General features: G+C 36.6%; 3 protein-coding genes across 5 annotated transcripts; all 3 read right to left on the bottom strand.

Annotated features, from left to right (window-relative positions):
- Window positions 1-1,452: 1,452 nt before the first annotated feature.
- Window positions 1,453-18,075, bottom strand: LOC133837138 (juvenile hormone esterase). 3 transcript variants are annotated; one of them, XM_062267809.1, is made up of 9 exons: window positions 18,020-18,075; window positions 15,923-16,107; window positions 6,232-6,336; window positions 4,716-4,852; window positions 4,491-4,652; window positions 3,436-4,166; window positions 2,489-2,658; window positions 2,148-2,428; window positions 1,453-2,090 (listed from the first exon to the last, which is right to left on the bottom strand). In XM_062267809.1, the coding sequence occupies exons 2-9, from the start codon at window positions 16,091-16,093 to the stop codon at window positions 1,901-1,903; spliced, it is 1,947 nt and encodes a 648-aa protein (XP_062123793.1). In that variant the 5' UTR covers window positions 16,094-16,107; window positions 18,020-18,075; the 3' UTR covers window positions 1,453-1,900. The 3 variants fall into 3 exon arrangements, with proteins under 3 accessions (XP_062123793.1, XP_062123792.1, XP_062123791.1); XM_062267808.1 differs by having other exon boundaries at window positions 17,842-18,055; XM_062267807.1 differs by lacking the exons at window positions 15,923-16,107; window positions 18,020-18,075 and adding an exon at window positions 9,870-10,545.
- Window positions 18,076-20,025: 1,950 nt separating this feature from the next.
- LOC133836141 (UDP-glycosyltransferase UGT4-like) lies at window positions 20,026-22,430 on the bottom strand. The gene is made up of 2 exons (XM_062266466.1): window positions 22,068-22,430; window positions 20,026-21,839 (listed from the first exon to the last, which is right to left on the bottom strand). Exons 1-2 carry the CDS (start codon window positions 22,312-22,314, stop codon window positions 20,506-20,508), a joined length of 1,581 nt encoding a protein of 526 aa, XP_062122450.1. The 5' UTR covers window positions 22,315-22,430; the 3' UTR covers window positions 20,026-20,505.
- A 331-nt stretch (window positions 22,431-22,761) lies between these two features.
- On the bottom strand, window positions 22,762-24,865 carry LOC133836850 (UDP-glycosyltransferase UGT4-like). The gene is made up of 2 exons (XM_062267438.1): window positions 24,649-24,865; window positions 22,762-24,171 (listed from the first exon to the last, which is right to left on the bottom strand). Exons 1-2 carry the CDS (start codon window positions 24,863-24,865, stop codon window positions 22,838-22,840), a joined length of 1,551 nt encoding a protein of 516 aa, XP_062123422.1. The 3' UTR covers window positions 22,762-22,837.
- Between the last annotated feature and the right edge of the window lie 217 nt (window positions 24,866-25,082).

Raw genomic sequence — 25,082 nt, 5'->3', positions numbered from 1 at the left:
AAAGGTAGCAAAGAGCGAGAGAGAGTAGGGTACGACCTTGCAATTCAATGGTGGCGTATACGTAATATCGAGTATACGCCTTTACCTTGACCAAAAGTGTTCGTGAGGGGTAAACACTGATAACAGTTGATGAGTGGAGAGTGTGAAGTGGCGGTGGCGTATACGTAATATTTACGCACTGCTGACTGCAGACAACTCACGCGTCATTTTGCTGCACGCTGCACATAAATCTCAGAGCTACGCGGAAGCCAAAGAATGGCTGAGTAAAGCTCGAGTTACGCGTCATGAATTTGCTAATTAATTAAAAGTGAATGAACTACACACACAATATAGAATATTAGTAATAAGTTAGTCAATAAAGAGGAGGTATCGCATTTGATCTTCAGTTTCTATGCGGTAGTCACAGCTGACATGGGAAGCAAACAGTGAAGAGTGCAGAGCAAAGGGGAGAATGATAGCAACAACTACATGAATTACGAGCATTTCTCGGTAAATTGTGAATGGCAGCAGCCACAACCCCAACCTCAACGATTGTCGCAGCAGTCGCAGCCAGACAGCTGACAGTGTTGATGAAGAGCGCCCAGTCAAAAGCAGCTGTGATAATTGAATAATCAGCTTTGTTACGCAGCTTGACAATGAGCGTGCCCCAAGATTCGACTGCACTGCCGCATTCACACAGAGAGCATATTAATATGTGTGTACCTTCCCCCTTAACCCACTCTGCTACTCTGCCTTTGTCTCGCCTCAAGTGCAAATTTGTTGGCAATCATTGGGTCACTTGTAATCCCTGCTGCTAATTTGTTTTTAATGCATTGAATGGCGCCCATGCGTTGCTATTTTTAAATAGCACCCCTCCGTCTCACGCATTTGTTTTTTCCAATTAGCGTATTTTTGAGATTTATGCATAATTTGTTTAATGATTATCTACCAGCGACGAGAGGTATGCAAAGTATTTGCATTGAGAGACTACAACGATAAACAATTTTAATGTGGGTCGAATATAAAATAAGGTGAAAATATTAATATTATTAATAGGCAGAATTAAACTTGATAAATTTCTATTTTCTTTATCATTTCAATATTAAACAATATGCTGAAATTGCTTACAATATTTAATACTTTGTTTGAAGGCATTTCGCATTGGCCAACAAGCGGAACATTAGCGCCATCTATCGGAATGAAGCCATAAGCTATAGAACTTTGAGCTATAACTAAAGCAGCCCCAAAGTATGCAACACTTTTATTGCATACAAGCAGCTTATGCTTGAAGGCACAGCAAACTTTTATGAGTCAACATTCTTCGATGAGTTTTGAAATCGAAATCGAAATGATTTGTCAATTACCATTTAATACGATTATTTTATTTGCTTTCCCATCAATGAGAATTTATTCAACGACGAATGTAAACAAGCAGCAATAATTCGCAATTTCCAATAAAAAGACGCTTTTAAATACGATACAAAAAAACGTGTGTCATGGACAAACACGTTTACAACTTTATTGTGGATCGGATCAGAATTCAAACAGATCTCGAATTGAATGTTGGACACTTTGAAGAAAAGCCTTTTGACTATTTACACCTGATATTGTACAATGAGAAGTAAGGAAAAGATTTGTTGGCTTTGGGTATGCTATAAGTACAATTGCTTAAACTACATGTTTGTGTGTGTATATGTGGAGAGTGTGTGTGTGTGTAAATGTTTATAAATGCTGCAACACTTATGTACAAGCTAAACACTAATTGGACTAACAAACTAATTGGCTACAAACTACGATAATTTTACAATGATATTTGCATTAAATATTCTTCTGCTCACTCTCTGACAAAATGGCAAAATCGTGTGTGTGAGTGTGTGAATGTGTGTGTGTGTGGAGATGGTGATAAACATGTGTGGCAACTTCACATGGCCGCACCGTTGTAATGCTGATACATCTCATCCCAGAATCTCTGACGTTCTGGCTCTGGATTTGTCTTCATGTTGATCTCATGCGAGATGTCCAAATAATTGAGGCTGTTCATCACATTCGTGGCATCGATGGGCGTCCACTTGGTGTTCAGTATGGGATCATCAAAGTTTGGCGTGGGCGTGCTGAAAAGTAGAGAACATGTTAGAGTTCTGTTCATTAGATTACTTTATAAAACTTACCCATATTTGGCAAAGTTTGTCCACATGCGCACCATGCGATTCTTCACTTGCACCTCCATTGACTTGGGATCCAAGCTGAGATTGAAGAAGCCAAACTTGAACAAGTAGCCCATCTCATCGCCATGGCAAACACCTGGCCTAGGGATGCCCAACATGCGCTTGTATAATCCCAAAGCGCCATCGAAGGAGAAGCGATACATGTAGACAGGCGCATTGCCGAACTTGGCGTGATTGCGAGCTGTGCGTCGAATGCCTTGCAGGAACATCAAATCAGTGAGGAGCTGAAAAGAATGTCAAGTTAATAAGGAAATTGAAAAGTAAAGAGAAGTCTTTATACTGACCGCTATCATTTCGTCCACGGACTCGAGACCCACGTGTTTGTTGCCCAGGTAGAAGGAGCGTATCTCACGCGTGACTCTGTCGTGCACGTGCGTGACATTCAGATCATGAGGCACGAGGCGACCAAAATCATTCTCAATGATGCCCAACAGCTGTGGATTCTTACGCAGTCCTGCAGGCAAAAAAAATTTCATATTTTAAGTAAACACTTTTTGCGATTCAACACTTTGATTTAAATATGAAGTTAGAAAGCAACAGTCAAGTTATGACTGCAATAGACCCCTTTTATGTACTACTCAAAAATAAGCATTTTAAGTTCATTTTCAGTTATTCAACTTATGTATTACAAGTTTTGAATTGGCTTTAAATGAACTGAATTTCATTCCTTTAAATCTTCTACGTATATTTACGGTCTAAGCTTACAAAGCTAGAAACCTACAATCAAGTTGTCACTGCAGTAGACACTTTACATATTAAGATTTTCTCTTTGTATAATAAACTTGAGTATTGCAGTATTTTTGTTGGATTCTTGTTTGTTTGAATTTCATTCCATTAAATCTTTTAGTTATATTTACGATCTAAGTAATTTTCACAATTTTGAGCACGAATTAAGTAAAAAGTTAATAGTTTCATAAAATCCAGCTAATGCTTGGTATGATTATGAACTTGTGGGCTATATAATGATGTTGATTTGATTTTCAAATTGATGCTAGCCACATTTCAATTTTGACAAACTTAATATACTATTTTTTCACTTTTCCACAAGATAAGGGTCTAAATATAAAAGTGAATAAAAGTTAATATTATAAAATGTATGCTAATAACGAAATAATTAAAAGTTTTTCGAAATACTATATTATTTTATATATGTATATTCACTATACTAGTTACTATATTATCTATATATATAGTTCAAAATATGCAAATGCGATATAAAAATTCTACTCACTTCTTATAAAGAGCATCGCTTCGTGTGTGTTGTAGCCTGTCATGTAGGGCACATCGCTGTTGAAGTTGTGCTCCTCATACATTTCGCTGGGATGCTGCGTGAGGAACGGTTCCTCCAAGTAGTTCTCCTCCTGTGAGTCCTCGTTCCAATATCCCTCGACAACGGGCACAAAAGGCAATCCGATGTTGTTGCGCTGATCTTCAGCAGTCAGCGTTGTGGGCGCTGCTTCAACCAGTTTCATTGCCGGCACTCGACGCAAAAAGTCCAAGATCTCCTCAGTGTTGTTGGCACCCACGTATCCCAGATTGGCAGCCAGACGAGCTGCTCTCTGACTTGAACTCGCCGCCATGGACCAGGGATTCAAAGCAGAGCCGCTCTGTGAGATGGCGCGATGGAACAGACCCTTGGCCAATGGAGAGAGCAAGAGGAACTGCACTGAAGAGGCGCCAGCTGATTCGCCAAAGATGGTCACTTGATTTGGGTCGCCACCGAAGGCTTCAATGTTATCCCTGACCCACTTAAGAGCAAGTATTTGATCCTTCAATCCCTGATTACCAGGCGCATCGGGTCCAGCGGTGAGGAAGCCGAGAGGACCAAGTCTGTAGTTGAGCGTGACGAGAACGATGTCTTCGGCAACCAAATAGTCAGGGCCATAGAGGAAAGAGTTGCCAGAGCCAAAGGAAAACCCGCCACCGTGCAGCCAGACCATGACAGGTAGCTTGACTTGGGATCTAATTGAAAGATTGATTTAAATTAAAGTAAGGTAAGAGTAAAGATCTTAGAACTTATAAAATTATGTATAAAATAAATAAAAAACTTTATAATCAGTAAAAGTAAGAGTAAAGGTCTTAAAACTTCTCAAATTATGTAAAAATGAAATAAAGAAATTCATAATAAGTAGAAGTATGAGTAAATGTCTTAAAACTTCTAAAATTTTGTATAAAATAAATAATGAAATTCATAATAAGTATAAGTATGAGTAAAGATCTTAGAACTTCTGAAGTATGTATAAAATAAATAAAGAAATTTATAATATTAATAACTTCTCTGCTTACTCATCCTCCTTGGGCATTCTTGTAGTGAACACGTTGAGGAACAGACAATCTTCGTCTCCCTTGAACGTGTCGAGTATCATGTTCTTGTGCGGACAACTTTGACCCTCTCTTGAAGCATCTCTCACACCCGTCCAAGGTTTCTCTGGCTCCGCAGCGCGGAATCTGTGAAAGAATTACAATCTTTTTATTCAGAATTCTGCATTTCAAACAGCAAGTTGAACCCACCTTCTGGCTCCGATTGGCGCCGCTCCGTAGCGCATGCCCTTGAAGCTGTAGTAACCACCTCGTTCACCTGAGCGATACTTCAAGTATCTGCCTCGCACCTTGCCCAGCGTTGTGCTCGCCACAATTTCGCGCTCCTTCTGCAAATTCGAGTAATGTATATAGCGAATTTACCAGCAAGCAAATCAAGCAAAAAAGTTGCCAAAACTCTAGCGTGCGAACTTCTCTAATTTACAAGTTGGTGCAAGAGAATAAACAATAAATAAAGCTGATCGAAAATTTAATGCTCTTTAAGGTTTTGGGTATGTGAATTGTTTGGTAAAAAATTAATGTTTAAAAACATACAATTTTATGCACTCTTAATACGTAGCAATGTTAAAAAAACAATCAGTTGAGTATTAAATAGTTTAATGTTTCTATAGATTTATTAATTCATATAACAGCAGACAAGTAACTTATAAGGGTAAAAGAGTATTATAACTTTGAGCCTTCAGGAAATGTATGCAATGCTTTAATACTGTAATGTGAAGATCACCTAGTTAACATTTAAAAAATAACTCAACAGTCAATCCAATTTTTAGTTAATAAATTAAATAACCAAATATTAAGATATACCAGTAAAGATTTTAGTAGCTTTCAGCACTCAATATATTTGTTTGTGATAAATATAGTTCGTTAATGTGAAGATCTGCTAATATTAATTGCCACAACTGCAAAAACGAAAAAGTTGCTTTAAAGATGACTTCAATCTTTAAAAATATTTTCTTTCGTAGAAATAAATTAAAGTGCTCAATAAATGTCAATCGTAAAGCTGACAGCTATAAATCAAATCGAAGTGACATAGATTAGTTTTAAAGCAAAAGTTACTTATTTATAAAGAAAAAAGTCAGACAAGTAAGTATTCTTAAAACAAACTTTATCGACGTTCAATATGTAATACACTTCTATAAAAAGAGTATTCCGACAATTTGAACTGCCAAGTGAAGTGCTACTAATTTTTGCACCATGCCAAGTATCCATGAGGTGGTAGCATTTGTGGCAGTTAGTTGCAAGTGCATGTTTATAATACTATTAGTGTGATGTTTCTATGTAAATGTGTTGTGTCAATGTGTGGGTTATGATTGCGCAAGAGCTGCAAGAATATGTAAGAATTAATCTTGAGCAGCGGTCGAGTGTTTGAGCGTTGGAGTTTATTTCGCAGAAGGAGGCCATGGTGCAAATGTTGCGCAATCGTGTTTTGGCCATTGGCCATTAGCCATTAGCCGCAATGTAATAGCCAAAAAAAGACAAGACAAGACAGAGAACCAGCTTTGCATTAAATAATTAAAATTTCGTGCCACACAGCTGATCTTTCTTTGTTCTTGAAGCCGGTTGACTAGAAGACTTGACCCGCTTCAAGCTGCAGTTGCTTGGAATTCAACGAGTTGTTGATTGATTCGTGTGCACACAACAAACACATAACATAACTAACTATATTTGGCATTTAACCACAAGGTCGTCAAGTTGGCTTGTTACTTACCCGCAGCGATCGCACCACCTCCTGCACCACTCGCATGGCCCTCGATGGCAGCAATTGCACCAACGAATTGGGATGCGAGGTCAATGTTTTCCAGGCCGTCGTCTCCTGCAATTTAAGTTTTATTTTATATTAAGTTCATGGCATCAATGACAATTTGCAAGCATGTCAGCTGGCGAGCGCCTTGTGCAAACACACTCAAGTTCACCACGAGCATATTCATTCACTCATTACTCACTACTCACTACTCACTCTGGGTACTCACAGTACTCAGTATTCGGTTAGTCGCTTGTTGCAGTAATAGTTGACAATTTCATTATTGTTATTGTTTCTCTTTATTGCCCTCTCTCTTTCTGTTGTCTATCTCTTTCTCTCTCTCCCTGTCCCCACTGGGGCTGCCCAGTTTTAATGATGTTAACGGGCAACCTTGCCTTACCTTGCCTTGCCTCGCCGCCAAGCAAATTTCATTTAATTGAAATGCCATTTACATCATACCAAAAGCTAAGTATATTAAAACAAAACAAACACAAACAAAACTGGGCGCTGAAGAATAATGAATACTCTAGCACTTAGTTTGCAATTCATTTGGTAATTATAGTTGAATTTAAATGTATTTGAACTACAACTTTAATATTTTAAATATGTGTTTTAAGTGCTCAAAATATTTAGCAGTTAGTTAGACAATCATTTTAGGTATTTCAAGTTAAATTTAAATGTAATAATTGTTAAAATTTTATATCATAAATGTAATAAAAGAAGTGACAGATTTACTATTCTTTTTACTATGATGTTCCTTCTATATTTTAAATAAGTGCTTTGAGTATTAAAGCCTAAATTAAAAATGTTATAAAAGAGGTTTTGTCTTAATTTTCTGCTTTGATATTTAAAATGTGGGCCTTGAATATCTAACTGATTGGTATATTGAGTTAGAGTGCAATAATATTTGATATTTAATATATAATATAAAATATAATATATGCTTTAAATACTTTGGCAATTTGGTATTTAGTTAGACAATCATTTTAGGTATTTCAAATTAAATTCAAATGTACTAATAGTTGAAATTTAATATCATAAATGCAATAAAAGAAGTGGCAGACTTACTATTCTTTGTACTGTTGTTTCTTCTATATTTGTAATAAGAGCTTTGAGTATTGAAGCCTAGATTTAAAATATTGTAAATGAGGTTTTAGCTTGCTTTAAATTTAAAATGTGTCCCTGGCATATCTAACTATCTAGTATATTAGAATTTTTAGTAACAAAATTTGATATATGAAATATATGCTTTAAATACTTTGGCCATTTAGTATTAAGTTAGACAATCATTTCTAAGTGATACAAGTTAAATTTAATTACAATAAAAGTAGTCTTAGTTTTACTATTTCTTATAGCTTTGCCCCGTCCCTATTTTGTACTTAATTTGACAAGCATTTTAAATAATTGAAACGTTTAATTATAATTTAAATTTATTCAAATTTACTTTAAATATAATAACAGAAGAAATAATTCAACTGTTTACTCTGCTGCATCTCTAAATATTTTGTGCTTAATTTGACAACCATTTGCGGTAATTCAACTTGAATTTAAATGCACTTAAAGCACTCTTTGAGCTCCTCTAGTTGAGTCAAGCCTTGGCTTTAAATATGCTCTGCTTTGACGAGCCCCCTTTGAATGTGTTGCCAACTTCGTGAAGCAGTTGCAATGCTCTTTAGTCTAGTGTATAGAAAAGATACACATAAAGAAAATGAAAACACTTTGCCAAAGGCGGCAACAAGCGAAGTGGCAACAACACAATGGCTTAGAGTCACGTGCAGCCAACGCTTGAAGCTTGAAGCCAAAGCTCGTAGTTAGATCTACTCAAAGACACATTTGTATCCACATTGTTGTCCGTCTGTCTGTCTGTCTGTCTGTCCGTCCGTCTCTTGTTCGTCTGTCAGCTGTCACATTAGCCGGCTCGGCGTGTGCCCCACAGCTGAAATGTATCTGTATCTCGAAGCTGAAGTGAATCATGACACACTTGGCCACTCGGACACTTGGACAGTTAAACATTTAACCATTTAACCAGTTGGCCATTTGGCCATTTAAGCACTAGAGCACTGAAGTTGAACAGTTAAAGAGCCGTCTTTAACGCACCAAACTCTAGACGTTCGTCGCTTGTGGCCAGTTTCAAGTTCACATTTTATAACACTTTATGCTAATTTCATTTATTTCTTTTATTCATCATTATTTTTTTGTTTTTTGTTTATGACACTCACTGCCCAAACTCTTGACCCGCTATAATATGCGTGGTTTAGCTTTATCTCTGTTTTTTTTCTCTGTCTCTATCTTTCTCTCAGCCTTTGTCTCTCTCTTTTTATGCTAATGTGGGTGTAGCCGGTTATAAAACTGTTTGCGATTATTATTTATAACTGTTTCTCGATCGAGATACATTTTTTAATTAAATTCCCCACATATCAATTTACTCAGAAGTAGGTCAGAGTTAAATCTCCTCTCTCGAGACTTGAGACAAACTCATGGAAATAACCCAATTTCCTCTAGATTAGTTTTTGATCTTGAACTCAAAATGCGACGCATAAATGTGGATATTTTAACAGGTTTTGTTTTACTTCAAGTGGATAAATAAATTATTTTTTAAGGCAAACTATTCAACAATAAAGTATTTACTTAATGAATATGTTTCTTGAACTCCAAATTTTGGTCAAATTAGTGAATAAATAATATTCGTTCTGGTCATTTATATTTTCAATTAATTTCTACCTGTTGTCACTTTTATATTATTTCTTCATATTTGAATACATATTAATATTAATAATTGATTTAAATAAATAATGTGGTATTAAATTTGAAATGATCTATTAAAGAAAACATAACGAATCAAACGAAACATAATCCGATTAATATAAATTAATTTACCTTGACTGAAATTTACTCAACAAACAAAAATAAGAAAACCTAAATTGAGATGCAAAAATATTAAATGAAGCCTAGTGAAATTAATAAAAATATGTACAAATTGTTAAACTTAACTAACAAATAAAAGGAAATGAAAATTCAGAAGCTGTCATAATTCGTTGTATTGAAATGTTCGTGTTGTTAATATTTAATACACAAAATAGGAAGTAGCATTAATAAATGCATTAGGTAATGCATTTTTCAAAGAGTTTCCTCTCATAAAGTAATTACAGATTGAATAAATAACGCCCTTTGTTAACCTCTTGAATGCAAGTGAGTAGCTTAACACTTTGTTGTGTGTTGAATTCTTCAGTTGGTTGCAACTGGCAATTTGCGGCATTTAAACGCAGTAAACACACAAATGATGCCATTTATAATGCACACATATATTATGTAATAACAGCAACAATAATAACAACAATAAAGTTAACATCACCAACAAACAACAACTACAACAACAATGAAGACAGATGGACGCTTTCACGCTACGCTCGAAATATAAAAATAAATACGAAAAAAGCAGAAGCAGGAGCAGAGGGGGAAAATAAATGCAGTCCGGCAGATCGCCAACTGCAACTGCAACATGCAACAAAGTAGAAAGTTGCAGCAACAACAGCAGACAACAGATAGAAAATGCATTGCATAAATATTTCACTATGAAGCGTAATCAAGTCAAAGGCAAAACAAACCTCAACTGGGGGCGGGATTCCGGTTGACCCGGAAGCCAATTCAGTGGTCAATGAATCCAACGATGATGATTGAGTTGTAGTGGTTGCTGCTGTTGTTGTTGTGGTTGCTGGTGTAGTGGCAACGAGCAACAAAGCTCTGGCCAAAGCGTTAAACATATCTTCGGACTGTGGCAAACTCGCTTCGGTGGGCAAAACATCTTCAAGCTCTGCGTAATCCCAATTCCAATTCACATTTTGAACTTGTTGCATCTTCATTTGATTCTTTGGCTCCGAGTGACGCTCCATGAAGATGGCAAAGAGAATCAGACCGAGGGACAACAACAATGCAATGCTGGCCAGCACATAGGGCGTGTATGGGCGGCAGGCCATGGCTCCAAGGGGGGGGGCGTGGTCGCTTGTCGCTCTTTTTTATGCAATGCAAACGCTAATAATTGCCAGACAGTAAACAGTAAAAAAAAGTTGCTGCCGTTGCAGTTGCAGTTGCAGTCAAAGTTGTGGCTGTTGCTGCAATCGCGGCACGCGTCGCAATGCGAGAGACAGTAAAACTTTTGAGTTATTTGAATACTATATTTGTGCTTTATGATTTGTGCTTTGTTTTCACAGTGGAGCACATTGGCACACTCTGTCTGCACAGTGGGAAAAAACACGAGACACAACACACACAAAAACTCCCTCTGTCACTTTTCAAAGGTATCTTTGACTGTCTGACTGTCTGCATCCGTTAATGTTGCACTCGCGACCGCAGCTAACCGACTTTTGAGCCAAAGCCAAAACAAACGTTTCCAATTTAATTGAAGTTTTCGCTACTCATTTCGCTTCGTTCGCTTTTCGCTTTTATTTCAGCTTCAGTTTCAGTTGCACTTGAGTTATCGCCACAAAACAGTTGCGATTTAACGTGTAAGTTCGAGTATTTGCTTTATTTTACTCCATTTTTATATTAATGCTCGTAACTGTTATTCGTTTGTATACCGAGTAAAATGTCGAATAATTCCAGAGGGTAGCTTAGACTTTGAAGTGAAGAATGTATAGATTTTCTAAAAGTTGTCTTTCGATTACTAATTTGAGTAATGGCATTGAAGAATTGCTGCATTACTGTTGAAGTTGCTTAGGCTATAATTTGGTTGCTTTGCTTAGGTTAACAATCTGGTATATTTTGTACTATATGGTATATTTTTTGGTATATTGAAATACTAAAAAGTATTTTTGGAGTATATTAATTCAATTTTCGATGCAATAGTATGTCGATATACCAAATATAACCTTTGATATATTTTAGTATTTTTTGGTATATTAATTTTATTTTGAATGTAATAGTATATCGATATACCAAATATATCCCTCGGTTTATTTTAGTATTTTATCAGTATACAAATAGTATATTGATATACCAAATATAACGTTTGGTATAATTTTAGTATTTTATTAATATTATAAATTTCTTATTTGTTTACAAATTACTTAGTTTATCAAATTTTTATTTGTAAATATGACACACATACTTATGTTTATAACAAACATTATTGCCAGAGTACAGAGAGTAAATGAGTATTCAAAGGTCGAGCAGACTCAGCTTAGAATTAACAGCAAACTAAAGACAAAGAAACATTGCCTGATTCAATCTATAATATAATCAATTTCATACTAATATCATCTACAATTTTAATATTATAACTGTACACATAGCTTACAGCGTAACTGCAAGTCGAGCAGGCTCTTCTAAACGCCGCCTACAACATGCAATAAACCAAAGCAGACGCTGTCATTGTTGTTGTTCGTGTTGTTGTTGTTGCTTTTGCTGTTGCTTTACTTGCCTAATTGTTGTTGTCTGCATTTGATATTAATTAATCTTTCAATGTTATCTGAGAAGCCAACGGAAATGTTCGATTGTAATTTAGTTATTTATTTAATTCGTTAATCAATTATCGTTGTGTTGGTGTTAGACGTGTTAAACAGTTAATCGAGTAAATCTACAACGTTGACATTAATTACACAAAAGTGAGACACAAACAACCAAACAAACACAGAGGACACACAGATTTCCAGCTCACCTGATGCCAATCTTCAATTATCATATATAACATTTGCTGCAGAGTTGACATACTATATTGCCCTTTAACCAAATGTAATACCTACAATAATATATTATTTAATATTCAAGAATTATTACGTGTTAGGCGAAAGTTAAAACTTTTGTTTACTTTTCTATATTACAAAATCAAAAGATGCAAATCAAAAATTTATGAAGTCAAAGTGTTAAAGTTTTGAATAAAATTCTGCAAAAATTATTAAACTATAATGATTAAGTTACATTAAGCTGCAAAATGTATAAATATTCTAAAGCAAGACAATAAAAATACAAAAATTGTTTTCAAAAATCTTACGTGTATTAATAATACTTCAAAGATGTGTTAAAGATTTGCTTGCTTTGAATTAACTCTATTAAACAATTAAATTCTGTAATATTATGACCATGCATTTTCTGAAGTTTTAATTGCAATTAAGTTGCAAATAATGATAACTACTTTAATGTAAAAATTAATCTTTCAAACAAAATTCTAAAAAAGTTATTTGTCATGCATTTTATGATGATTCGACCAAAAAAGTCGATTGCTTAATTTACTAACGAAATTAATATAGAGACTAGAGGAAATAAAACAAACTTTGTTCATGCCAAAGATCTATATCAAATGATAGTATTGGACCTCTTTTGGCGTATTTTCTACGTTTGTTGGTTTTAGTGTTGAAAACAATATTCTATTAAAATATTAATCAAGTTCTTTTTGCAATGATTAACTGCAAACTAGATTCAAATTGTCAAATATCGTATACTACTATTATTACTATACTACATTACTATTTTTTAAAACAAACAACAATCTATAACTATGTTAATCAAGTTTTTTTAGAATAATTATAAAGCTCTTAAAAAATCTTAGAGGAAATAAAACAAATTATTTTCCTGCCAAAAAAATTTATCTATCTCTTATACTTGAACTCCTCTAGCTTACACTTATATATAATAATATATCTTTTTAATTAAGACTCATGTAAGGTAATCAAATATCGAAATAAAACTGCCAACAAATCTGACAACAAATAGTTTTTCTGCTAAGATCTCTATCTAAAAGTCTAAGCTCTGCTTCCTATGAATGGAGTCTTTTAAGCAACATTCTATGAAAATGTTAAACCTGTTTTGTTTACAATGATTTGACTAGAAGAGATAATCAGTTATTGAAATCTAGTAATTAGAGGAAATAAAACAAACCGTTTTCCTGCCAAAATCTCTATTGAAAAGTTGAAGTTCTGCATCGTTTGAATTGAGTGCTTAAAACAACATTCTATAAAAATAATAGTCAAGTTTTTTATAATGATAATAAAGCTGTAAAACGATTTTAGACGAAATAAAACAAACACTTTTTCTGCTAAGATCTCTACCTAAAAGCTTAAGTTCTGCTTCCTTTAATTAAGCAACATTCTATGAAAATATTAAACCAGTTTGGTTCCCAATGATTTGACTAGTAGAAATGATAATCAGGAATTCAAATCTAATAATTGAGCTGCAAAAAAATCTATTCAAAAGTTAAAGTTCTGCATCGTTTGAATTGAGTGTTTAAAACAACATTCTATAAAAATAATAATCAAGTTTTATACAATGATAATAAAGCTGTAAAACGATTTTGGAGGAAATAAAACAAACAGTTTTCCTGCCCCGATCTCTGTCTAAACAAAGCTAAGAGCTTTAAGTTATGCAACTGCATATTAATAGCCCATACAAATTCTATTGATTGTTTACAAGCTGAGAGAATAAATCACAGCAAGACATAATCATCAAAGCATCGTGATGAAGTGGAAGTTAAATGCTTAATGTGCACGCTAAAGTGCAGCTTAAATTGTAGATGGGATTGAAGAGGGAGAGGGAGCAGGGAGGGGAAGCAGCATAATTTGTGTTGGCATTGGCAATGCGATGTAAATAAATCGTACAAGATTCAAGATTCAAGATCGGTTGGCAAATAGTCGCGTACTCAACTCGAAGCGACTCAACTCGACTCGATTTAAGTCGTATTTGGTGAGCAGTTGTCATTCACGCGCATTGGGCACAGATTCTTTAAAGCCATGGCCAAAAGTCAATTGAATAGCACCGAAAATATTTGTGTTGTTTTTTCTGTTCGTGGCTCATAAAGTACAACTTGGTCGTATAACGAGAATTGCTCTGAGTTGAAGCTGACGCTGAAAGCCAAAACCGAGGCGAATAACGTATGCGCATGGCCATAAAATCCATTAACAGGCACCTGTAAATGCAATCTGCATTTCAGTCTTTGAATTTTTTGCGCACAAAGGCGGCAACTCAGACACAGTTAAAAATAAAGAGAAGAAGCGTTTAAGACAATGACTTCAGCTTCATTCCAGAGACTTACTTTTCGAAATAGCAACAACACATTTTGCGACATGCCAGCGACAGAGACAGCAACACCTTTCGACTTCAGCGAGTGCGAAAGAAATGGAGACTTGTTGTGGCTTTGATTTAAAGTCAAAAAGCGTTGTAAGCAAATTTTTCGACTCTGGCACGCTTCAAGTGTTGTCAATTGTGTGCTTCTTTGTTTAAATATGTGTCTGTATGTGTACATAACACATATTTATATTGCATGCATCACATTAACATTGGTTTTCCCGGCATTGCTCGCACTTTCAATGGGATCTAAATTTAATGCCATATTTGGCTTAAAGCATAATTTCAAGATAAACAACTTTAAATTTCACGCTAAGAAAGAGCTGCGAAAGTAAGTTTTATATTCAAATGAATTAACTATTTAGCTCCAAATGAAGTTGGTAGTTTATGAAGTATTAAAAGAGCTAATTAAAGAAAACAATGTTGAAATATTTGCTAAGAATAAGCTGAATATCTAACGAATATAAAATGCTTTAAGAAATGAAGGAGTTCATGGTATATATTAGAGAGTAATTACTGAAGAATTTTTTAAAATTTTATAATATGGTATATTTTGTACTTTTTAGTATATTTTTAATGGTATATTTACCAATATATGGTATATTTTGGGGTAGTACTTACAAAATATATGCTATAAATAGTATTTTTCTGGTATATTTATTTGGTATATTTTAAATTTTCAAAATGGTATATTTTGAATGAAGTACTGTCTATACCAAAGTATAGCCTTTGGTATATTTTAGTATTTTTTGCAGTATATTAATTTGATATATATTAAGATCAATTCTGTTTTACTTTTATTTAGAATGAGTAACGGATATTTCACCGTCGAGCACACTCGACTATAACTTTCTTACTTGTAAGAGCAATATCACGAATATTTGCTAAAATAATTGTTAAACTCAAGTGGCAAATCAGCTAAAGAGTCTTCTCTTTGAAGTAAGTATCTGCTTGAAATGAATTTACTACTTTTTGGCAATTATTAGCAAAAGAATTAGCATTTTATTTAATCATTTAAAGACGCGCTAACTGATAGAACAATATTACCAATGTTTGCTAAAATAATTGTTAGAAATAAGCTGCACAACAGTTGAAAATCTCACTTATAGAACTGAATATCTTCTTCATAAGAATAATCTTTTTGTTTGCAAATGAAATGTGAAAATACTAAGCATTAATTTTCTGTTGAAAAAAGAGACGTTAATTAAGAGAATAATCTTTCCAGTAGTCACTAAACTAATGATTAAACAAAAGCAGTTAAGTATTGCATCATTAAAGTATCTTATGCACAAATTTAACTTTAGAAATCGCATACAATTTCAAACTAAAATGAATCGAGTATTTATTGCATGCAAATTTCTTAATAAGTATATAAGTTGGCCTTAAAAAAGCGACACTTTCGCACTCGGATTTCCGAATAAGGTTTGTCAATAGTTACTAACTAAAAACTTCCGCTTCAAGTTGAAACCACGCATTGATGGACAATAATTTATAGAGTCAACACAAACAGCTATAAATAAGTTCAGAGAGGATTTCCCTCTCTCTCACTCTTTCTCCCTCTCTTTCGGATGTCTACTAAGCTGACGCGTGTTTTCTTTGAACTCACCTTTAGCGTGTTTGAAATCTTTCCAGCGCGTGCAATCGCGGTGCCAAATGTGGAGGGCGCGATGGCAATGGAGGCGGACTCATGGCAGAGCAGCAGCGTGAACAGCAGAAGGCTGAGGAGGAGGAGCGGGGAGAGGAGGAGCACCGGACACGAGAGTCTTTTACATATCATGTTGACAGCGGCGACTAAGCAAATAGAAGCGAATAATGCATTAGTCTTGAACTGATAATGTGTGTTGTCAAAGCACACACTTAAGACACACACACACACTTGAGACACACAGCGACTAAAGCGAACCGAAGCGAACTGCGACGCTTCTGAGACTACTTCTTGGTCAGGGCCAAAAAATGCGAATGTCAACAGCAGCACACAAAACACAAAACTTTGAGCTGAGCTCAACTAAACCGAAAAGCGAAAAGCGAACTGAGGTTGAGCTTGAGCTCAGTTTTTCCGACGCGAGTCTTTTTACGTTTAATTGGCAGATATTATTTTCGAATTTGTTGTCGATTGTCGTTGCTAGTTAGTCGCTTGTTCTCTCTATTGTTTATTTTATGCGACAACCGAAATTATTCAATTTGATTATTTGAGGTCATTGTGCGCACTTGGAAGCAGCAGCGACTAAATATTTGCATGGCTCACAGGGCGTATGATTAATTAGCTATGCATAAGGTGTCGCATTTGATTGTATCTGGTTTCCATTTGTGACTGACAGACGAGGTTAATCAACCAAGCTATAAACTTGCTCTCATTTCTCTCCTTTCTCTCTACAAAGATGTTCTGCCAAATTTCCATTCAAATTTGTGCAAAACATTCGTGTGCAAATTAACAAGTTTTTTGCGCAGCCACGCCCACTATTTAAAGCGAGTCAGACAACGCTTAAACTAGTAACCCACTTCCTACTTGAGGCTCGAAGCGGACGGCCTCAAGTGCGACGACGTCGACATTGTCGTCATTTGTGTGCTGTTGCCTCAGCAGCAGTTTGATCATAATTATGACAATGATTATTAAAGCGATCACGAAGCTCACCATGATGATGATGACGATGAACAATGAAAAGGAAACACTTGCACTTTCGTGGAAAGTTGTTTGGCCAGTTACCCAAAAGAGAGCGAGCGAAGTAAAGAGACTAAAGTCAGCTGTGTTGTGAGCTACACTGACTGTCAAAAGTATAGAGACGCACATAAGTATGGAAATTAGCTAAAAGAGAGTGAGAGAGAGAAGCAGACAGGAGATCGAGATGTAGATGGAGACAAGTGGCAAACTGGGAGCAACATGTCCAGTGATAAAACTCGGTCAGGCTGAGACTTCGAAGCGACTTCGAAGCAAAATACCGCTATGCAATGCATTACGTAAGCGCCGATCAAAACAAAAAAGGTAAATATTGAAGAAAAATACAACCGACAGCAAAATGAAAAAGAAAAAAAAGATAAATAAATAAGTCAAACATGTTGAAGAGCCCAAAAACTGAGCAAAGCCAAAAGTAAACTGCGAAAAAAGCAGCTGCAGCAATGTGCGAGAAAAAGCTGAGAGAAAGACGTCAAAAAGAGAGAGAGAGAGCAAAGTTGAAGAGCGAATTTTTGATAGATGGAATTTAATGTTGATAACGTGACTTTAAAAAATTAGTATTGTCTTTATTTGCGCGTAATTTATGCATGCTTTTGTTAACACTCAAATTTCGCTTTTGACCTGCGATTATATAATAGCCGGCTGCTGCCAAACGGAACTAATATGCTTAAAGAAAAGGGTAGAGTATGTGTGTGTGTATTTGTGCGTGTTTTTGTAGTTGGAGTTGAAACATTGTCGAAATGCGATTTCAATGACAATTGCAAGCGATTTGATCATTTAACCGTTTATTATTCAATCGATTGCGCGTTTAACCGTTAACCGTTTACCGTTAACCGATTGCAGTTTACCGTTACCGTTTCACAGGCTGCACTTTCGCGTGCACTCGATCTAAGCATAAGCACACACACACACACACACACTTTCAGCAAGTTCAAGTTTGCAAGTTTGTCGCCTAAGTCTTTCGTTTGCCAGGCACAAACTTCTCTGCTTCCTCTTCTTCTTATTCGATTACGGTAACTGCGACACACTCACACACAAAATGACTTCACGTGCTTCACGTTTGACTGTCGCCGTCGAACTGAGTCTGCGGCTGGCCAGCAATGCGCTTAAGCGTCGAAAAATTGCTCTTCGCTGCCGCAGAGAAACCAAACAAAGAGTGGTGAGTGGGGAGGGGTGGAAGTGGGAGAGGGGAGGCGACTAAATGGGAGTGTGAGCAGCATCCTAAGCCTGGCTTTTTCTCTTCTTGTGGCGGTGAAAAACGCAAAAAACTAATTTCGAACGCGTTGACAACGAGTCACGCATAAATTATGCAAAAATCTTTATGGTATATATTTTTTTTTATTTTTGGTCATTTGTATGTATAACAACGAGCTAAAGACAGACAACAACAACAACTACTTAAGAGATCAAGCTGTCGTATTCTTGACCAAGATTAGCCTCTTTTTTTATTTGTTTTTATTGTGTTAATCTATGGACACGTGCAATTAGTTGCTGTCGGAAAAGCTGTTGGCAATGAACCGCAACGAAATACACGCATCTGGAGTTGTTGGCGACACTTCTCATTTGAGATCAAGGATAAACCATTATTTGTGCTTGCCACACACACACACACACACTTTAAGCGACAAAGTTCCCCCAGAATGATGGGCTGTAAATGACACGTTACGCGTCTCTCTTGAATAACATTATTATTATTAATTAATCTGCTGCTCTGCCCATTAAGTTTGTTGCACTAATCACCGAAAAGCTTATTGTGCAAGCATTTTATTCATTTACATTTCTCACATGACCTTTTTAAACTACAAAAAAAAAGACATCTCCTTTCCTATCTTTAGATTTCTAGGAAATAATTTTAGAATAAATGCATTTAACTACATTTATATTGACTATGAAAAAACAATACTAAAAAAGTAATGATGAAGTAATGAAACTTTAAAGTTTAATAGTTTTTTTTATAGATATATATTATATTATAAATTGTAGGGGGTTTTGAAAAGTCTTTATTCTTATTCATTTATCGATGGAGGGTAGTATACTAATAGATTATATGATAATAATTATTTAGAATGTAGAGTATATTTTATATTTTTGCTATTACTTTTCAATAATAATAATATCTCTTGTTCTCCATTTATACCTAAGTTCAAAAAGGTTTTTAAAATATAATTCTACAACAAATTATTTGATATACTATTTTACTACTAATAACAAATCAATATTAAGTTAATTTAGCCATTTTGCTATAACTTTTCCTTAGTACAAATAATATCTTTGACTCTCTCTCTCTCTCTCTCTCTCTCTCTCTCTCTCTCTCTCTCTCTCTCTCTCTCTCTCTCTCTGTAAAGATATCGCGTCTGCAATTGCCTAAATAGCACACATACTTTTCGTTATTCATATTTCATATTCATGAATAGTTCGGTATTTACCATTTATTTGAGTTTTGTGCATGCAGCGCAGCAAAGTCTGTTTGCTCTTCTCGAGTGGAAAGTGTGTCACCATATTGTTCTATACAAATATTGTTTATACTCGCATTCGCCGTGAATTACAACTGAATAATATTCGAGTATAATGCGAGTACTCAACACACGCATCGCTTGGCCAAACAAGGAATTTCGCTTTCGAAAGCCACCAAAGCTAAATTGTCAACAACAAAATGACAAAAACTCGCTTCGCATAAAATAAACTCGTAGATAAGCTGACTGAGATTATTAAGAGCAGCGTTGACGTGGCAACTGACAGAATGGAAGGAGGAAACGCGTTGTCCCGTTGCATGCCATTTTCAGGGTCATCTCTAGAGTCAATACACTCCAACTGACGTCATTCCAGTTTACAAATTTACCTTCTCAATTAACTGCAAAACTCTTTAATTGCAAGTGCAATACGAATTTAATTATACACTGCACAGCGTGATATGACAACTGCAACCCACTTAACCTAGCATTAAGCATTTATTCTTTATGCCCATTTTATTTCTCATATATATCTTCAACTTAACGCCTTTTTTTATTGAATGCCATCAGTTGCTAATCAAGTTTACTATTAAGCGCCTGCAGCAAGTTTCAAATGCGCTTTGTGCCTAACACAATATGTAGATGGCGCTGATGTCGTGGTTTGTGTCTTTGCTGCGAGAATAACAGCTGTGCAGTTTTCAAGTGTGAACTTGGCTATGCGCATTTTCGCGATCTCGCGTGAAGTTAGCTGCGCGCAAGTTATGCTCTCGCATGAAGTTGGGCACGCGCAATATTTACTCTCGCGTGAAGTTGGGCATGCTTAGGCTTTTTTTCTCGCGCAAAATTACGCCAAAAGTGAAAAGTGCATTTAAAAAAGTTAAACAAAGTGCCAAAATTTACATACATGTAAGTGTTATTAGCTATTAATATTTATATAATAATATTAAAAGAGATTGCGTTTCTATCTGGGCATAATGAGTGCATAGAGATCGGTAACAATTACAACAGTGAACTATCATATTAACTTGTGCGTCTAACGGTTAACGGTAAGCAGAGTTTCACTTTTCCTCATATAGAAGTGTGAAACACCAATGGCGCCTCGGAAATTTTCTGAAACTCCTTCAAAAAGAAATTTATAGCAAATATGCAGGCGAAGAGAACAACTAATCCGGAGAACGCAATACGACCAAAGAGTATCGAGAATATGTTGAGTTTATAATAAGGCACAAATGCCATGTCGTGATCCGTCATTCGCATATGCGGAGCTCCCTTATGCCTTAGTACGTATTCTGTCCACCAGATGGCTCTCTCGAGGGCGGTCGTTGGTTGGTCGCGAAAACGCGTCGACAGCTCCTTGGCTTTAAGAGCATATATGGGATTCTGCAGAAGTTCTTTGATGTTATTCGTCAACAGTTCCACTGTTAAAGTGTTAATATCCAGCTTACGAGCCACACCCATCCTTAGCATGCGCTCCACATTGTCGAATTGATCGAAATAGATGGGCAAGGCCAGCATAGGCACTCCAGAGTGTGCTGCCTCAGTGGTGCTCAACAGGCCGCCATGTGTGATAAAGAGCTTCATGTTCGGGTGCTCCAGCAGCTGACGCTGCGAAGCCATGGGACTCAAGAAGATATTATCCGACTTGTTGACCATCGTATGCATCTCGTGCTTCCACACGACTCGCTGCTTCAGCTGTGCAAAGGTCTGGAGCATCTTTTGTTCCATATTTTTGGGCAGCCATCTGTTCAGAATCTCCATGCCCATGGAAAAGTAAATGACGCCGTGCTCCGCACCATTCACAAAGTCAAGTAACTCTGGCTCGAGTGGCTCACTAGGTTCTGCCATATGCATTCCTGCCACCTCGATAACATTCGGCACATTGGACCGAACGCGACCGAGACTAAAGTGCTGATTGATCATCATCAGAGAATAACTTGTGCGTCGCTCAAGTAAACGCGACGTTGGAAGTTGAAAGTATCGTGTGAACAGTTCCAGTTGTCCAGGTAAAATAAGCAATCTATCGATCAACCATTCCTCGGATATGTAAATCCAATTGTTCCATTTATCCAACAGCGAATCACCATGAGAATAGCCCATTGGTTGTATAGGTCTGTAAATACTTGGCGCCGAGTTTCCAGCCAGATGATCAGTTAGCCAAGAAGAACCAAATGTCGACAAACCAACGAGGGAGGCACTATAGTGCTCTGCGAATCCAATAAGCGCATCGGAATACGTTGGCTCTACGACAATCATATCGAAGTGCTCGGATTTATCTTGTAGCAACGATTGCACTCCTGAGTCGCTGAGAATGGCGTGTGACATGTTGTAATGAAAACTGGAGGCTACTAAAGATTCCTTCCATTTGCTGTACAAGCAATCTGAATAATCAAAGTTCATGACGTCTGCAAGTAAGCCAAATTTTATAATATTAATGTAGCTATAAAAGGCGTCTCTAATGTACACTCGAGCAATTATGAGTACAATTCAATATTTTCAATATCGATAAGACAAGCTTGTGCTCGTTTTACTGATATGAACTTTACGAGCATGAATTGCCGTCTGTACACGAGTTGGGTTGTTGCGTCTAAGAATAACATTCCCCTTAATTTGGAAGTATCTTGTAGACTTACGTTCTATGATCCGATCTAGACCAGCAACGCGAATGTGGCGTACGTTCTCGATATCCGGTAGAAGTTCTTTCGATGAGATAATAGTTACATTATGTCCGTTGTGTACTAGAGCTTCGAAATACGGTTTAACCACTTTGTAGGGAGTACTAAAAGTATATGAAAATATTCCTAGAATATTTTCCGATTGCGTTGACCGCGTGCACAAAAGAAGCGTGATCAAAGCGACGAAAACTTGAGCAGTCTTCATGTTAAACTACGTCTGTTCATTGCGATATCCGATGGTCAACTAACTTTTTAACTACGCTGCGAGCTCATTCGAATGGCAATCTTATCGTTTACCACTTGCAATTGATAAGCGAAGGTACAACAATCAAACTACAACTCTCGCGCTCTCTTCGAGTTTATTCGCGAATGAGTGTCGATAAAATTTCTAGTGTCTGAGGTGAGCCATCACTTCAAATGGTTGTAGAACACATTGTCCCTTATCTTTGTTTATGGGATTTCGTTTATCAACGGCAAACCTTTTAAAATTCGCTTTTCATTGTTTTGTTTTGACGATGCAGGTTAGTCAACTCCTAACAATGTTTTGCTTATTCCAAAGTTTATGTTAGAATGATTTACTATACATAATTTACAAACACTTTATTAATGGAAACTTTAAGAAAATGATTAATAACATTTTTAGATATAATTAATTGAGATTGCATTTCGAATCGGAATGATAATAATTTCAACTATGAACTATCACAGCTGACTTTCACTTTTTCTCTTCAAATAGATGTATAAAACGCCAAAGGCTCCTCCCGAATTCTCTGAAGCTTCTTCCAGATGAAATGTACAACAAAAGCACAAGCGAGGACAACAACGAATGCAGAAAACGCAATGCGAGCAAGAAGGACCGAGAATATATTGAGTTTATAGTACGGCGCAAAGGAAATGTCATCTTCTGTCATTCGCATGTGAGGAGCTCCTTTGTGCCTTAGTACATACTCCGTCCACCACACGGCTGCCTCCAGTGGAGACGTTGGTTGATCGCGAAAGCGCTTGGACATCTCCTTGGCCTTAAGCGTGTAAATTGGATTCTGCAGCAGTTCCTTGATGTTACTCATCAACTGCTCCTCTGTCAGAGTGTTAATATCCAACTTACGGGCTACGCCCACCTTCACCATACGTTCCACATTATCAAACTGATCGAAAAAGATGGGCAAACCCAGCATGGGAACTCCCGAGTATGCTGCCTCGATGGTGCTGAGAAGACCGCCGTTTGTAATGAAAAGCTTCACGTTGGCATGTTCCAGCAGCTGACGTTGAGGTACATTGTGACTCAAGTAGATGTTTTCTGACTTATTGAGCATCGTGTTCTCTTCGTACTTCCACACGACTCGCTGCTTCAGCTGTGCAAAAGTCTGCAGCATCTTTTGTTCAATGTTCTTCGGACGCCATCTGCTAAGAATCTTCATGCCCATGGAAAAGTAAATGACGCCGTGCTCCGCACCATTCACAAAGTCAAGTAACTCTGGCTCGAGCGGTTCACTGGGTTCTGCCATATGTATGCCGGCCACCTCGATAACGTTAGGCACATTAGAGCGAACGCGTCCGAGGCTAAAGTGCTGATTGATCAACATCAAAGAATAGCTTGTGCGTCGCTCGAATAAACGCGACGATGGCAGTTGAAAGTATCGTGTGAACAGCTCCAGTTGTCCAGGTAATATAAGCAATCGATCGATTAACCATTCCTCGGCTATGTAAATCCAATTATTCCATTTATCTACCAGCGAATCTCCATGAGAATAGCCGACTGGCTGCACGGGTCTATAGACACTTGGTGCCGAGTTTCCAGCTAAATGATCGGTCAACCAAGAGGAACCAAACGTGGACAATCCAACCAAGGAGGCACCAAAGTGCTCTGCGAAGCCAATAAAAGCTTCTGAGTGCGTTGGCTCTAAGACGATCATGTCAAACTTTTCGGATTTATCGTGTAGCACGGATTGCACTCTTGAATCGCTGAGAATTCCGATCGAAACGTTGTAATAGAAACTGGAGAATACCAACGATTCTTTCCATTTGCTGTATAAACACTCTGAAAAATCAATGTTCGTGACATCTGTAAGTAAGCAACAATTTTTTTATTTTAATTTTTAGGTATAAATACGTCTATAATGTTTTTTCGAGCAATTCGTATATTTGCAATAGCGATAAGACAGGTTTTGTGGTCTGTTCACTGATATGAACTTTACGAGCTTATAGAATAGCTGCACAGTGGTTCGACTTCAGAGAACTCGTTGCGAAAATCCAATTTCGATTTGCTGAAATTGGTAGTTCATCAAAAAAGACACAAAGCTTTTAACTTGAAGACACTTTTTTAGAAATTTATTATTTTTTTGTTTTGTACAATGAAAAAAAGAATTCCTCAAAGCAGAAAGCTAAAAACATGCCTCTTAACTACCTTTAAAGCTTTCCGGCTAAAGTTGTTTTTTATCATAGAAGAAATTAAGTTGTGTATTTAAAGAAAGCTACCCACTGTGACTTGTGGTTCTTAGAATAACCTTCCCCCTTTATTGAAAAGTTATTTGAGACTTACATTCTATGACCTGATCTATGGCTGCCACACGAATGTGTCGCACGTTCTCGATGTCCGGCAGAAGTTGTTTCGATGAGATAACAGTCACATTGTGTCCGTTGTGTACTAGGGCTTTAATATACGGTTTAACCACTGTGTAAGGCGTACTAAAAGATTGTGTTGAACGCGTGCACAGGACAAGCGTGAACAAAGCAACGAGAATTTTAGCTGTTTTCATATTGCACTGCGCCCGCTAATGGCAATATCCGACGGTCAACTAACTGTGGAACAACATTGCGTGCTCAATTTAATGGCAATCTTATCATTTACCACCACTAATTGATAAGCAAAAGTTCATCAATCAATCTACAACTCGCGCTCTCTCTTCGAGTTTATTCGCGAATGAGTGTCAATAAAATTGCAGAACATAAACCATCAGTATAATTTGTATTAGA

Source organism: Drosophila sulfurigaster, chromosome 2R, assembly GCF_023558435.1.
Source record: "Drosophila sulfurigaster albostrigata strain 15112-1811.04 chromosome 2R, ASM2355843v2, whole genome shotgun sequence".
NCBI classification, from domain to species: domain Eukaryota; kingdom Metazoa; phylum Arthropoda; class Insecta; order Diptera; family Drosophilidae; genus Drosophila; species Drosophila sulfurigaster.
Note: the sequence above shows the minus strand (reverse complement) of the source record. Positions and strands in the feature narration are given on the sequence as shown.